The sequence below is a fragment of the Coturnix japonica genome, chromosome 3 (genome assembly GCF_054131305.1).
Source record: "Coturnix japonica strain WE chromosome 3, WE-NBRP24, whole genome shotgun sequence".
Lineage (NCBI taxonomy): Eukaryota > Metazoa > Chordata > Aves > Galliformes > Phasianidae > Coturnix > Coturnix japonica.
The window spans coordinates 80,366,053-80,382,610 of record NC_140665.1 but is presented as its reverse complement, the minus strand read 5'-3'; the positions used below and the strand labels follow the sequence as shown (position 1 = coordinate 80,382,610).

Sequence of the window (16,558 nt, the reverse complement as noted above, 5' to 3'; positions counted from 1 at the left end):
TAATAAAGGATTTTAAGAGAAATTAATGCTAAATTAATCTAATAGTGAAATCAAAGTCTGCAAATTATATTTTTCCTGATTTTTATCAGCAAATTTGTCACATCTTGTAGAGTAAATACTTCAAATTAAAAACAAAACAACAAAAAAAAAACAATAAAACTTTCAGAAATAATGGTATACTCTAATCAATAATTTTTACCTCCAAAATCAACTTTCTTCATAGCTATAATTAAGTACAGATCTATAATTAAGCACTGTTTAAGAGATGATAAAAAAAAAAAAAAAAAAGCTGTGGTGGTCTGCCTCATCATTGCATTTCTGATGATAATGCTTGTGCTGTAAACAATCGTATTTTTGTACATTTTATTCTTTCTTATTATTTTACCTTTACAGTAAGGCAAGTAGCCCTACTTGTATGGCTGCGTATTCTCCATGTAATACTTACTGTCCACTGTTAGAGACAATACAGTGAATTTGAAGAAACTCATCCCAGTGCAATAATTATTTCCTAACAGTTCTCCCAGCATACTCCCTGCAGTTTATTTAAATGAAATTGATTTTTATTATTGTTTTTTAACTACATTTCAGGCATATCGCTATTGCAGTCTTTAGATACTTGTACTGCAAATGCAAGTGCACACAGATATTCATATTTTTCTCAAAGAGTAATTGTGATTCATCAGCCCTGTGTTCTTTCCTAGACTAATGATACATTAGGTGGATAAAATGATTTCCTTAAAACCAAACAATAAACAAAAAACTTACCAAAATGTACATGTTTAATTTTCAAGATATATTTGCTAAAAAAGATCCTCCACAAAATATGAAAAACAGAAAAGGAAAAATATAACTAGAAGGAAGGAAGCACTCTGCTTAATTCAACTTCTTATAGATTTAACACAAATTATCTCAAATTCACTTCTTACATTTCTGTCCTTCTTAAACTTCATTTTAGTTTTTGAAAATTAAATATTTTGTTCATAATTAGCATCCAGTAAATAAGTAAAAAATATTTCTGAATATATTTATGTATATGAATGTATAAGAATGAGCACTGTCTGCTCTTTCCAACTTCTCCTGTTTTAACTCTCAAGTTCTCAAAGATAAACAGCTAGTGATTCACAAACAGCCTCTTCCAAATTTTTCTGATAAAAACTCCTAAAAAGAAACAAAAAACCAAAAAAATTCCATTAAGCAATTCCGTATGTTCTCTTTTTAGAACGTTCAAAAACTTACCTTAAACCAACAAAGCATGATTTGAATAAGCCACCAAGGTCTGAGACCCTAAATCCTTTCTGTAGACATAAACTAAAAGTTTGGGGAAAACAAACAAACAAACAAAACAAAAAAAGAAAAAAAAAACAAACAAAAAACCTGCACAAATAGAACAGTATATGCAATGTGTCAGAAACACGAAGTTAACATCTTATCCAAAACTAAAGCTATGATTTTCTTGTCACATGCATCTTTAGCAACTGTTTTTTTCTGAGGAGAAAATTATTTGTAGGCACAATTTCAAGGTTAATAACAAAAATCCTAGTGACAATTTAGAACATTTGAATATTTTTTGCATGTTTCTTTCCTCCTTCACTTTGTAATTCAAAAATAAACACTTCATACTTATGTTACACTGTAATGACTACTAAAAGCAAGCACATTTGTTTGTCCAACTACTGAATACTGGAAAAAAAATAACTTAAAGGACAAAGTATGAAGTCTTTAACTCAGTGTTTTTTGTTTGTTTGTTTTTGTTTTGCTTTTAATTAAATTTAAAAGCTACTCAAATTGCAGTGGCCTTATTTCCAATATCACATGAATCCTAAATCTTTGTATTTAGACTTCCATAAAATATTACCCACTTCAGTGATTTCACAAATCAGCTTGAAGTTTTATTCAGTGAAACTGTCTAAGATAACTCATCTTTTAGGAACGTAAATTGCTGTGGTAGAAGAACAAAAAATATTTATAGAAACAACTGTTAAATGTATCAAGGGAAAAAGAAAGAAACACAAGTATCCATATTTTATTTATATCATCACTGCATAATAAACAATTGCTTTACTTTTACAGATGAGGAAATTGTGCCTCAGATTTTGCACAAACTTGAAGAGCATGCCAATATCAGGACCATGACAAATACAAAAGTTGGAGTTCCTCTAAGCCACAAAGCTTGTATTGAGCACATAGATATTATTCAGAAGTTGGGAAATATAACTCTAACTGCAAATAAAAAGGGTAGTTTGTGATCATTTAGCTCACAAAAAGAGAAAAATACTTTGAAAAAGATGCATTTTGGGAACATGCCTAACATTTTCCAGACAATAATTCAGGCCATGGGACCAGTATGGATCTGGTCTAAAACAAACAAACAAAAAACAAAAAAACAAAAAAACAAAAAAACAAAAAAACAAAAAAACAAAAAAACAAAAAACAAAAAAAAACCAAAAAAACAAAAAAACAAAAAAACAAAAAAACAAAAAACCAAAAAAACAAAAAACCAAAAAAACAAAAAACCAAAAAAACAAAAAACCAAAAAACCAAAAAACCAAAAAACCAAAAAACCAAAAAACCAAAAAACCAAAAAACCAAAAAACCAAAAAACCAAAAAAACAAAAAAACAAAAAAACAAAAAAACAAAAAAACAAAAAAACAAAAAAACAAAAAAACAAAAAAAACCAAAAAACCAAAAAACCAAAAAACCAAAAACCAAAAAACAAAAAACAAAAAAACAAAAAACAAAAAAACCCACAAAAAACAAAAAAACAAAAAACAACAAAAAACAAAAAACAAAAACAAAAAACCAAAAACCAAAAAACAAATAAATAAACAAAAAAACAAATAAACAAAAAACCAAAAAACAAAAACAAACAAAAAAAACCAAAAAAAACAAAAAAAAAACAAAAAAAAACCAAAAAAACCCCAAAAAACAAAAAAAAACCAAAAAAACAAAAAAAAACACAAAAAAACAAAAAAAACAAAATAAAAACAAAAATAAACAAAAAAAAACAAAAAAAACCCAAAAAAAACAAAAAAACAAAAACAAAAAACAGAGAGAGAGAGAGAGAAAAACACCTGAAATGTGCTCAGTGAGGAGTCATGCCCTTCAGTAAAAACTGTTTATCTCTCTGTTAGAAGAAACCTTTGTTAGGAACATGAGGTTTTCTTTTCAGTATCTACTGCACCTGTGTGTGCAAAGTACAATAGCAGAACAGAGCAGGCCTACAATATTGCATCAGCATCCTACCTCAGTTAAAACTTATTTCAGAGAAGGGGTGAAAAATGCTGAAATAGTAACATTTTTCCCTTTTCATAGAATTTTAGAATCACAGAATCACCAAGATTGGAAAAGATATGTGGAGCATTCAGAAAGATCAATATGATGTAAAGGTGATATAAGAGTTGTAATGGCAGAGGAACAAATGTAATAGAAAGGTGCTAGAAGGGAAGAAAAAAGGACTGCCCACAAGTATCCGAGATCTAGGCTCACAGGGGAAAATTTCACTAAGGACAGACTTCCAACCAGAGATCCTACCATGGTGGCAGTCAGGCCTTAAATAGCATCTAAGAGAGGCGGAGCCAGGCTTCTAGTCGCACAGCTGAATTGCCTTCACCTGTGCTCCCAGGTGTGAACTGGTCCTTTCCCCAGGTACTCAATCAGTAGTTCAGGTCATTAAATGTGAATGAAAAAATTTCACATTCAGTAGCTAATGAAGTGCTCATGCTGAAATCACTTTAAAATTATGGCATTGATTATTCCTCTTGCAAGATAGGATGGTTTTCTTACCAAGGTAGATTTTTCAGTATTTTTCAAAATTTCTGTATCTTTTATCTACTGACACTTGTGTGTCTGACTGAAGCTTTTCAACATTTGCCACTGCCTGTTTTTGACATAGAAGACTTTGTGAGGGTGGAACCCCAAACAATAAATGCCAGGAATGTCCTGACCTCTGCTGAAGGAATGAATATCATTTGGATATGACAGCTATTAGCCTGTGGTGAGCAACAAACTAAATTCATGTGGAAAATCAAAAATGCACACAGTTCACTAACTGGCTGTCATACTAAAACCTGAGATAGGGCTACCAGCTTTGACAATGATTTCGATAGTAAATGTCTTTTTAGCTTATCCCTATTGTATGCTTTCCAAGGATGAATTTAATCGGACAACTCACTGAGCCTGTTTCTCTACTGAGTTGTCATAAGTTTTGATAACAAAAGAAAGAATTAAACTGGTGTAATATCAAAGGGAACTATCTCTTTCTTTTAGAGATTTTAATTAAGGCATTAACCTATTCCTGTAGCTATGCCATAAGGCTCAGTAACGCTTGTTCTACTGCCTACTCTATCTTGGACTAGCATGTTATAATAGAATTATTTGTTATTTCCGTTGTTCTTAGCAAATCTCTACAAATTCCTATCAATAAAAATGGTAGGGGATGTGACATATTCTAATGAGACCGGGGTATTTTCTTTTTTCTTTCTGATGTCATACTGAGCATATTTATTTCAAAGAAAAATAACCTAAACACTTTAAATGTTGTGCCAGTGGAAAAAAAAGTTCATGTTAGTATCATTGTATGTTTATAAAAAGATAAAAGAACCCTAGTGACTTATATTTACCTTCTGTACTTTAAGATAACATGAGAAATATTAACATTCTTTTTGATCTCCTGTACTAACTGCACAAACTGAGTCAAAACAGTTCAGCATATCTAAGGTACAAATGGAAATGGAAAAGAACTGATAAAAGACTTATTTTTTCAAGCAAGAGAATAATACTACCTCTATGATATTATATATTATATAGGTGAAGAAAGCAAGTAAAAACCAGATATAACATTCCTTCATTTTAGTTCCCTTTCCCATTAGAAGATTCCTTAATTATTGACATTATGACTAAAACAAGTGACCTGTAGAATGGGAACATAAAGAGAAAGATACTTTCATATATTTAGTCCACACAGACTGTGTAAAATTTGTATGAATATCTGAGGGCTTTAAAGCAAGTATTACAGTAAAATGTTTCAGTAGTTCTCATCAACATCCTTGGTGCACCATCTCTTCCCATCCTAACTAGCCATAATAATTATTATATCATTATAATGTTATGCCATGTATAATAAATTTGCACTCAGTATGACAACCTAAATCAAGAAACTGTTAAAATTTACCAGATGCTGAACAATTTAAATACAAACATTTGAGCCAGTAGTATTTCAATAATACATTCTGTAGTCACTTGTGAGTGTGCACCCATAGACTTCAAGGTCACATAAATGTTGATTGCTTCTTCATAAACGTATTGCTTGCTCCATGTGTATATTGTTATGTTGAATATATTTCAATAAAATGATTGATTAAGCTTTTGAAACACTGGCTATCATGTTTAAGCAGCTGTTTGGAAGGGATATATAGCATTCTGTACATAGCTGGTAAAGCAAGCATCATAATGAAAAGGAGCAACAATGTTTCACTTTATCACATACCAAAATCTCTCAGGGGCCTGGGCCTTTAGTCCACCTTGATATGTTGGAATTAGGAATATTATCCAAACCAGTAACTTAACTGAAGGGGTCACTAAAGGGAAGTGAGGATGACATACTAAATAAAGTTCTGAAATACAACTGCATCCATACTGGACAAAATTTTGACCTAAATAATATCAACATCTAACTCAATTATTTATAAAATTCTTAGAATGCACACACACACACAAAAATAAATAAAAGAAATGAAAAATTGATAAATTCTGTATTTTTGCTTTCTAATTGCATTTCCATATCATATAATCATAGAATGGTTTGTGTTGGAAGGGAACATAACATCATCTATTTCCAACCCCCTGCTATAGGTAGGAACACCTCCTTCTGACCAGATTGCTCAAAGCCCCATCCAGCCTGGCCTTGAATAATTTCAGGGAGGGGGCATCCACAACCTCACTGGGCAACCTGTTTCATTATCTCATCACCCACACAGTAAAGAATTTCCTCCTAATATCTAGTCTAAATCTACCCTCTTACAGTTTAAAAGCATTTTCCCTCATTCTGTTACTACATATCTTTATAAAAAGTCCCTCCCCATCTTTACTGTAGGCTCCCTTCAGGTTCTGGAAAGCCACTATAAGGTTTCCCCATAAGCCTTCTCTTCTCTAGGCTGAGGATCCCAAGCCCTCTTAGCCTGTCCCCATCACAGGCTCCAGCCCTCTGATCATCTTTGTGGACCTCCTCTGGACCCTCTCCAACAGCTCCATGTTCCTCTTTCATTGGGGGCCACAGAACTTTACACAGTACTCCAAGTAGGGTCTCTTGAGAACAGAGTAGAGGGGTAGAATCAACTCCCTTGACCTGCTGGTCATGCTAATCCTAATGCAACCCAGGGTACTGCTGGTTTTTCTGGGCTACAAGTGTACATGGCTAACTCATGTTGAGTTTTTCATCAACTGACTGTCATCTCTCAACCTTTCATCATCTCTCCTCGCAGAACAGTTAGTCTTCTTTTAAAATTTTTGTTGTTTGTCTGATCAACGTATTTAATCTTGTCTGTGGAAATACAGCTTTTGTCCTTCTTTCTGTGCACCAATTCATCATCAGCCTTCTCTCTAATAAGTTTTAAGCATATCAGGACATATCAAGAAATTTTTGCCTCAAGTTCTTAGAAGTTTCAGTTCTACAGAAAGTAAGGAAAAGGAGACATCAATAAATAAACCAATAATGAATAAGACAGGCAGAGCTCAGAGAACATGAAGTTTGTCTGGAGGTGGTTAAACTAGTCAAGTCATGCACTTTTGTTTTCACATGTTTCATGGAAAAGAAGGTTAAAATAAGAATATAATGAGAATGAGTATTTGCATTGTGTTTAGATAAGCTGTGGGTAATGTCAGCTCACTGCAATTAGAATAACCTGTTTGATTTCCCAAAAAACACTGGAGGGAATATATCACTTTATCCTACCTCTGTGTTTCCAATACATGGTGATAAACATGTGTAATTAAATCCACGAGATTTATTCATGCACACTGCTCCTGGGGCACAGCTTATATTGTAGAATAGGCAGACGTCAATATCCAGTTCACATCTTTCACCTTCAAAACCTGCACCACAAAGAGAATGTTTAATCACAGTTCATTCACAATATTGACATTGTGTCTGTTCACACTGTTAGCTGTTAATACCACTCTACTAAAGCAATTTGGCAGTTTCATTTCCTAAACAAAGCAAAAAAATGAGATTTTTTTGTAAAAAGATTATTTGTGTGCATTCATATATATATATGTGTGTGTGTGTGTATGTATGTATATATATATATATAAATACTTAGATATTTGGATAATATTTTCTTGTGTTCAGAAAACTCTATAAATTTAAATTGACTCACCCATGGGGCAAATGCACTTAAAGTGGTCTTCATAGTTAACACACGTTCCTCCATTCTCACATGGAAAGGAATTGCAGTTATCAATTTGCAACGCACAGAATTTTCCTGGGTTTGAAAAAGAAGAAGATCTTACCAAGGTTAAGAATGAATTTAATGTGCTTTATTAAAAAAAAAAAAAAAAAAAAAAAAAAAAAAAAAAAAAAAGGGAAGAGAAGAGAAAGAGAAGAGAAAGAGAAGAGAAAGAGAGAAGAGAAAAGAAGAGAAGAGAAGAGAAGAGAAGAGAAGAGAAGAGAAGAGAAGAGAAGAGAAGAGAAGAGAAGAGAAGAGAAGAGAAGAGAAGAGAAGAGAAAAGAGAAAGTGTCCTTTGCTTTAAATAATCTTCCTGCAATATTGCTTCACAATTTAAATCCTTGCATGAGGTTCCAGACAACTTAAACATTTATTATATATATATATATATGCATTATTTGAAATTTTAAAAATACAGACAACAGGAAATTAGATGCTTCAAATATTTGTTACTAGAATGCATTGAGAAACTTTATACAGAAGTCCAGTTTACTCACCTTGTACTGATACTAAAGGTAACAAAACAGATCTGATACTATTGTGATTAATAGTGTTATTGTTTTTTGTGGTTTTTTTTTTTTTTTTTAAAGGAGTCAGGATAAGAGTTACAATATACAATTTTATGTGACAGAATAGGCAAAAAGAAAGGCTAAAAATTTAATAGAAGTTTTAATTGGGAAGTGAACTGAATGCATCCAGGAAGGTATGTTATCTCCTAGAAAATATGTTGTTATTTCCCATTAATTTTCTTAAGGTAAGGAAGGTAACGCTGGAAAAGAAAGTTGGAAGTAAACTTTGCCTCTGTTCAATAAAGATTTTGATCCAATTTTCATATTTATTCATGAAGGTGGAATTGAATTGTTCAAAAAGCAGTTGTGAATAAACATTAGTGCAGATCAAACTAGGTTAAAGAATTATTTTGGTATAAAACTGAAATCCTTGTAAAGACTGAATCTTTTAAGCAAACTTTGCAACTTTTCACTGCCACAGTGAGGCTATGAAAACCTAGTAACTCCAAACCACTATAAAATTTATTAGAATCTGAATACTGCTGAGAAATGCATAATTTATAGTATTAAGATCTGATTAAGTGTTAAATGGATGTCAGGAGAGATCTCCACAGTAATCCACTTAGCTGTTAATGCCTAATTATCACTGCACAGTGAGTGAGAGCTGAATTATTGAGAACTGCAATACTCATATAACTCAAACAAGAATTTTGTGTGCAATTAGGAATGTTATTCTTCTTTTAGGAATAAGTTCAGCAGGTGCAAGGAACAACGAGGGAGGTAAACAACATTGTTCAGGATTTTACTGCTGTATTTTTATTTTTAAAATATCCTTCAGTGACACAAGCAACTCATACAGTTATACCTACTTTACTAATTTGGTAATACCAGAATCATAAGAAAGCAAATGTTTTGGTGACAGTTGAAGTTAGAAGCCAGAGTTTGATTTATTCAAATTCCGTATCATCTACCCCTCTCCCATCAACAACTTTAAACAAAACATGTCCTTTAAAAATACACGAACACTTAAGATTTGCCTGCTGAAATGTTAGCCTTTATATTCATGTATTTACAGGTCACAAAAAAACTAACTGTTAGCAACTGATATCTCATCCTAAACATTACATCCAGATCAGGTCAGAAGGTTGAAGCCTTTAAAAATGTTCATTTTTTTTCTTACAGGATCTGCAGATAACAGTGACAAGCTTGATACAGATATCTACAATGTAGGCACTTAAAATTAGGCATGATTTATTCCAATTCCAGCAACTTTATACTTAATTTTTATTTTGACAGACATTAAATACACTTACAGTAAACCTTATTGGACCCACTAGAATTTCAGTGGTTCTAAATATTTCATCTTTCTCATTAGGAATTGTTTTGAACTGTATAGTAAATGTATTTTTAGATCAGTCTAGACGTAGTAATTATTTTTCGTGCTTTTCCAAATAAAATGGATTAAGTGAATGAAGGAAAAAAACAAACAAACAAAAAAAAACCAAACCAAGCCAAAACAACAACAACAAAAGAAACAGAAATAAAGAACAGACCTAAAAATTCACATGTGCAGATGGTAAAAGCATCTGCCTGTCTGTAAGTTACAGAGTCAAACTACCAAATTTAAACTAGTTAACTTTATTAGAATTCAAGATTTGTATATAGCCTCCATGAAGAATCTCTTTAGTAGTTACCATGAATATGAAAATAAAGAATTATTTAGGACCAAAGCACATAATTTTATTTTTTAAAAAAACTATTGTCTAGACTCCCTGTATAGCTAAGTATCAAAAAGGGGAGCAAATAAATCAACTCATTGAAGGAGAAATTTCAAATATAAGTGAAACTGTTTTCTATGTTGAGAATATTACAGTTAAATAATCTCCACTGACTGTACATAGAATCTAAACAATCTGTTGAGACTAAATTATTAACTTTAAAATTGCTAAAGATATCATTTTTAATTAGTTACAGCATTGATCATCTCTACTTCTATCCTAATATTTAATTACAAATCATTTGAGTAGTTGTCGTGGGTAAGTCATAGGCATTTAACATAGGATGTGTACTATTCAGTGTCAACCACTACATGTCTCAGAACATAGGAATTGTTTCAGAAAAAATTACAAAAAGTAATGAATAATACTGCCTTCTTAAACAGCGAGAGATTTCAGAATGCACATATATATTTTCTACAATAGTATTATAGAAGTAAGCTGTGAATACTGGTTTTATTAAACTATGTGGTCTTAAACGTAAGTCCTGGTTACTTTATTTCCAAAATACCTTCCATCTCTATTTTTGGATTTCACAAAGACTTGGACAGGATAGTACCACCTACTGAATCATCAATATTTATTTCTTAGTTGCCTTTTTAAGAGTTTACTGAATGCTACTTAGATGGAACAAATATTAAACACTGTATGCAAAAAAAACCCTCTGTCTTCATTTTTGAAATTGTTTTTAATAATTCGGAAACAAAACAAATGTATGGAAATAAAGGGCAGTAGGTCTGTGCAGAAAGTAATAAAAACAGATTTGTTAAGAGTGGAAAGTGATAATATTTTGAAAAGAAAGAAATAACAAGGACGAAACCAGACATCCATTCTCTATAGAGATTAAATCCCAGAGTGGAAGTATTTGAGGGGGAGGAGAAGTCACCTCTTGATTTTTATTTGTTATCTCACTAAGCATCTGGTATCAGTATCATGTATACTTCAGGGTTTTTAGAAGCTCAGTAGATGTCTCCTTAGCTGAGTCATAGTTGATGAAGTGGTTCTTTTTTACAGAGAGAATGAAACAAAGCTTTTCAGTCTCAGACTGCAAAACATTTTATAAGGGAAGAGCTCTGTCTCTGAAATTAATTCTTAACAAAGAGTAGGAGTTAGATTATGAAATCTGTAGGGACAGTGAGAAATAATTTAAAATATTTGAAGTCTGTGTTTGGAAGCTAATGTTTTTAAAACCTATTTTCTGAAAATGAGCTGTAAGTACATAATGAAATCTTAGCATTGAAATTTGCTTTTAAAATTTGAATTTAATATGGGCACACTTTAAAAAACTGTCATTCTTCTGGGAGAAAGGAATTACGGACAGCAAGCCCAACAAAAATACAACATAAATAGATTTTAATGATGAAGTTTTCCTTGTTAATATCTATTGGGAATGGTTTCTGCTAGCTGCTCAGGAACACTAACTGATTTGAGTTAAATATAATGATTCTAGGACCAGATCTATCAAGAAATTCATAACAACCACACAGAGAGCCGTTCACAAAGAATGAGACTACCTGAGTGAGCATCCCACCTAACTGGTATAGACAACTCCATCCTTTCAGTTTCTCTTCTCTCTAGATCCTGAAGCTCCCCCAGCTGTCTCATAGAGTCTGAAAGACATTAAGATGCCCTACCTACCTGAGCAACATGGAGAAAATGCATTTAGTAGTGCATCAGTATTCTGGCTGGATACTAACTGGATTAATTTCAGTGAAGTGCATATGAAGCAAAGTTGTGAATTTGAATTCCTACATGGAGAAAAAATTGCACTCATCGACATTTGTCAATGCTGCATGTTTATGGAGAATGAACAGTGGATGTGATAACAACAGAGAAATGGATGATCAGTTTCAGCAGCAGCAACAGTGACATGAAAGACAAGCCATGTTGTGGAAAGTCATGCACATTTTTATGAGCACAACATACATACTCTTGCTGATTGCTGCTGAAAATACAAAGCTAATGATGGTGACACTGTTGAAAAGTACTGTTTTGTAGCTGATAATTTTTTCTTAGGGAAAAAATTACATGTTCAACAATAGTGTTTCCAGTTGTCCACATCAAAAAATATCAATTACACTTATTATGTAATGTGATGTTTTTCCTTTTTTCTCTATTTTCTCTTTCAGGATAGTGTACAACTAAGAGTAGTTCCTCATTTTATCAGATGTTTTCAGCTGAGGCCACCTAAAATTAGATAAATATATCAAACCCCATATGAAAAAATGACAATGGTGTTCTTTTTCAGAGAAATATCAAGATTACAGATTGACTGTGCTACAGAATGATGGTTGCCCTTGATTTCATAATATATGCCAGGTATAGTAACACCTATTTTCTGTTCTACTTGTGTGGAGCTGTAGAGTTAGCTCTTAAGTAACCAGAGATCATATTGATCAGTAAGAAATGATTTCTAAAAACAGATTACTTGAAGTTTCCCTAAGTAAGCATACAATCCAGTTATCACCTAGTGTCCTTGTTACAGCTGTGGTATGGTATGTTATTGTGGGTACCAAATTTGCCAACTTCAATTACATAGTTTCTGACTCTAATGCCTATTCCCTAATTACTCAGGAGGAATCACACACTGGGAGTTCCTAAGTGTTATAAAAATCGCCAGGGAGGTTGTGGATGCCCCGTCCTTGGAGGTGTTCAAGACCAGGTTGGACAGGGCTCTGGGCAACCTGATCTAGTAAAGGTGTATGATTGGTGGCCCTGCTAGGCAGGGGGGTTGGAACTACATGATTCTTGAGGTCCCTTCCAACCCGGGTCATTCTGTGATTCTGTGACTAATTATTTAGACACAATAATTATGTTTTATTTTTTATTTTTAATGAGATAGGCTATAAAACTATAGTAATGATGAATTCCAGTGTAGTAGGATGGAAGTCTATATCTGTGGGTTTCCACAGTAAATGGTGTTAGTTTTAATGTTATTTAATATTGTTATAAATTACTTAGACTTAAACAACACAATCATGTACAAAGCGTACACAGAATTGGTAGCAAATACTTAGAAAGGTATATGAATGCAAAAAGATCCAAGGAAGTTAAATATTTTAAACATATTTTAAAAGTGAGTTATGTCTTGGGAAGAAAAAGCAGAAACAAATATCTTATAAAAAATATTGGTAGAGTGAAGACAGAAGAATTAAAACTATTAAAACTGTTGCTACTGAATACAAGTCTACACTGTGAATATAGGTTAAAATGTGGATTAGTTGTAGATAAATTAAAAAAGCAGATAGGTTTGCAATGCCTACAAAGAACATTTAGATCAAATGAAAAAACATCAAGAACAGGTGAAACCATGCCTTTAGCCTGCCACGTAAAATTTTATATAAGATACTTCAATGGAACTGAGATTCCGTGGGTTTTTGTTTGTTTGCTTATTTTCATTTAAAGAAAAAACTGAACACAAAGCCTGAGAAATAACAAAAAAGCCTAGAATAATTCATTCTTATATCAGCATAAATCTAGCTTCTGAGGACATACAACGGACTATGTCAAATGGTGGTGTAGTATATCGAGTCTTAGAAAGAGCTAATCATATGTGTTTAAACATGGTTATTTACATTTTGCATGTTTATGTTTACATACAGTGTGTGTGTTATGCATATCTTTATGTAAGAATAGCAAAGGGGATTAAGTTCTACTTAATCATTCTTTCTACATACCACTAGGCACATGATAAATTCTGCAAAGAACTGCAAACCTCATCTAATATACTTCCACTATATAGAAATAATTCAGAAGGAGAAAATGAATAAGACCAGTACATTTTAAATTAAAAAAAAATAGAGCTACAAAGATCAGCTGTGAAAGTAACCCTGTCACTAGGGCCATGTGATAGTGTTGTTCAGTTCTCCAGTACATTTTCTGTTTCTAAAGATTTTATGTTTACATATATGCTACACATCTTTTCATGTTTTAAGGCCAACAGGTGAATTTATAGCACTGTCAATAGTTGGTGTGGTTTTTTTTTGTTGTTGTTTGTTTTTTGTTTGTTTTTTTTTTTTACCTGAGTAAGATTTGAGCTACTCTACTGGAGAAGCTTAAACACAGGCACAGCCGAAAAGCCAACAAAAAACAAACAAACAAAAAACACTGTGGCTATTATACAGCAACAGCATTTAAAAACACTTCAAACAATTTGTTCTGAAAAGTTTTAGATGGAATTCACAGAAACGGGAGACTCCCCACCTGTTTTTGATTTGACGATATTTGGGTGATGTATAGCTATTTAAAAGCATACTGTCTTTCCAGCTGTCTTCCTGGGTGTTGAAAGTAAGCTGTCTCCTAGTTTCCTTTGTCACTTACAGCAGACTTATATGCTGTGTAATGAGAATGAATAGCACACTGCTGTTCTTTTTGAAAGACTTATGAAACTATCCCTGGAGAAGAGATCCAGATTCTTTGTTTAAGCCTTACTTGGAAGGAGTAAATAAGGAAAGAATATATGTTGCTGAGTCTCTATCTTGCCCGTCTCTTCTGGCTTTTTATCTGTCAGAGCACTGCACATTCCAGGAAATAAATTTAGGAGTTTTGTGCCTTAAGAAAATAAGAAAGGGTAGGCTAACGGCTTGTTGACAGAACAAGAATTAAATGGTTGAAGTAGTTTGTTTTGCAACCACCCAAGAAAGATTACATAATACTCTGAGTTCATGAGCAGATGTACCAGTTAGAGCTACCTGTATGTCAAATTTAAGGGCATGATTTTCCATTAGCACATTTTATTCTGATGTGTAATTAGAAATTCATAGACATTAATATGCTTTTCAACAAACTACAGCGTCTTTAATTTAAAAATAAACACACAATATATAACTCTAACAATGGACAAGAATATTGTCAAAATTATTTCTTGTTCATAAAGACCAAATGCATTCACTGTCTTCTGAAATGAAAACAAACTGTAGCACTACATAAATATCGATGTGCACTGGGAGAGTTTTATTCGATTTAAAAAGCAGACAGAACTTAAATACTGATACTGTGTTTCATGTTTAAATGTCAGACCATTTTTTTTAAAATGCAATTGACAAAGCAAGGGGGTGAGGGGTGGGGAATAAATGTTTACACCACAAAAACAAAACAAAAGAACAGGAAGCTCAATATTTCAATATTCATACTGAAAAAGTATGGTGAAACAGACCACTCCAGATTTTCTAGTGTTCATCTGCCTCAAAGTATGGCAGACCTGTTTAACATCATCCTTTTATTTTTGTTTTATCTTTTTGATGGAGTGGTAACACTGGTGCTTCATCATTTTCATATAATTCAACTTATTATCTTCTTAGGTACAAGATGTCTGTAAAAATCCATACTGTAGCTTAAAACAATTTGGCTTTTACCTTACTAATATTATTTATGCATATCCTATTGTAAAATGAATTTTAAACAGCAGGAAACATTTCTAGACATCTGTTGAAGAGACTGCATTACCCAAGTTATTTTTGTTCCCTGACACTTACAATCAAACTTTTTTAAGCAGAAAACTGAATTGTCTTCAAAGCAGTGATCTGTTCTGCTTTTCCTCTATTTCAGAAAATAAGAATTCACTCAGAATACCTCTAATACTTGCAAGTGTTTTATTTTATTCCATTAGGTCAATTCGCTATTTTAATTCCAAAGATTGGTCTTTGGAATCTGCATACACTAACAATTTCTCTTTTAAAGGCAATAGCAGTGAGAATAGCTAAAAGCATAGCGGACAAAACTTGAAATGACAGCATTTGTTTCCGAAAAGTATACCTTAGTGCAATTCCAGTTACACATTTGTGAAATTGGATCCTCCCATTATGCTATCATTTTATTTTACTTAAAAAAAAAAAAAAAAAACAACCAAGAAACAGCTCATCTTTAGTATAAGAAATAGAACTATGGAAGAAATGTGTGCCTTGTCACATCATATCATTGATTTATTCACTGTTGTAAGCACTGTCTTGTGGAATCTTTTACATCCAGTATCTTCTGTTGGACATTAGCTATTATGGTGTCAATAATTATTTAGAAGACTGTCTCAAACCACCTGCTTAGCACAGTATTGCAAGAACCATTCTTATCTGTTGATATTTATTTCCAACACATTTGTGAAAATTAGTAAAAAATAGAAAAGGAAATACAATGAATCTCCAGACAATCTTAAATGAGACTTCCAGAAAGAAAAATGGAAGGCAATCATAGTATGGGAGTACTTTAAATTCTTGTCTGCAAGTTCGCTTGGGGTGCAGTACATTTTAGCACTAGTAACACTATTTTAATTAAAGGATTTTTTCTACTAACTAAATGATGTATCCAACATGCCCAATCAATTCCTGCCAATATGATTGCTCTACACAGAAGGAAAGTTAATAATTAGAGAAAGCTTCTTCAAGGACTATTGGTCTACTGTGTAAAACTTGATAAACTGCTGACAAGGATTGTTTCAATGTCATAAGCTGTGTTGCTTGCATGTACTGCCTTAGATAACAAATGTTTTTATCTAATTCAGAGAAAAATAATTGTAGTTAACTCTTCATATTTCTTTACAATGAGATCAAATAAGTCTGCTATCTATTCACTAAAATAACTATATTTTATAACCTTCTATTCTCCTGTTTTCCTTTAAGCCAAATAGGATTTTCCCCTTAATTAACCAAAGTAGTTTTACATTTGAACACATATTAAAAAAAAAAAAAAAAAAAAAGAAAAGTAGTTAAAAATAACATTTTTCTATGTGATTTTCTGCAAAGACTTCCTTAAAGAGCATGAAACAAAAAATGAATTGCTTTTATTGCTTTTTAAATAAACGTGCTGCATTTCACAGCTAAAAATGCTGTACCATGTCAT

The 16,558-nt window shown here is 32.4% G+C and overlaps 1 protein-coding gene across 2 annotated transcripts in view; it reads right to left on the bottom strand.

Moving 5' to 3' along the window:
* Positions 1-16,558, bottom strand: part of EYS (EGF-like photoreceptor maintenance factor) — a 779,301-nt gene that overhangs the window by 631,104 nt on the left and 131,639 nt on the right. For both annotated transcript variants that reach the window (XM_085543820.1, XM_085543822.1), the window contains exons 8-9: positions 7,375-7,479; positions 6,951-7,090 (exon numbers count right to left, since the gene is read on the bottom strand). In XM_085543820.1, coding sequence (XP_085399946.1) covers positions 6,951-7,090; positions 7,375-7,479 — 245 coding nt within the window. The remainder of the gene's footprint in view (positions 1-6,950; positions 7,091-7,374; positions 7,480-16,558) is intronic.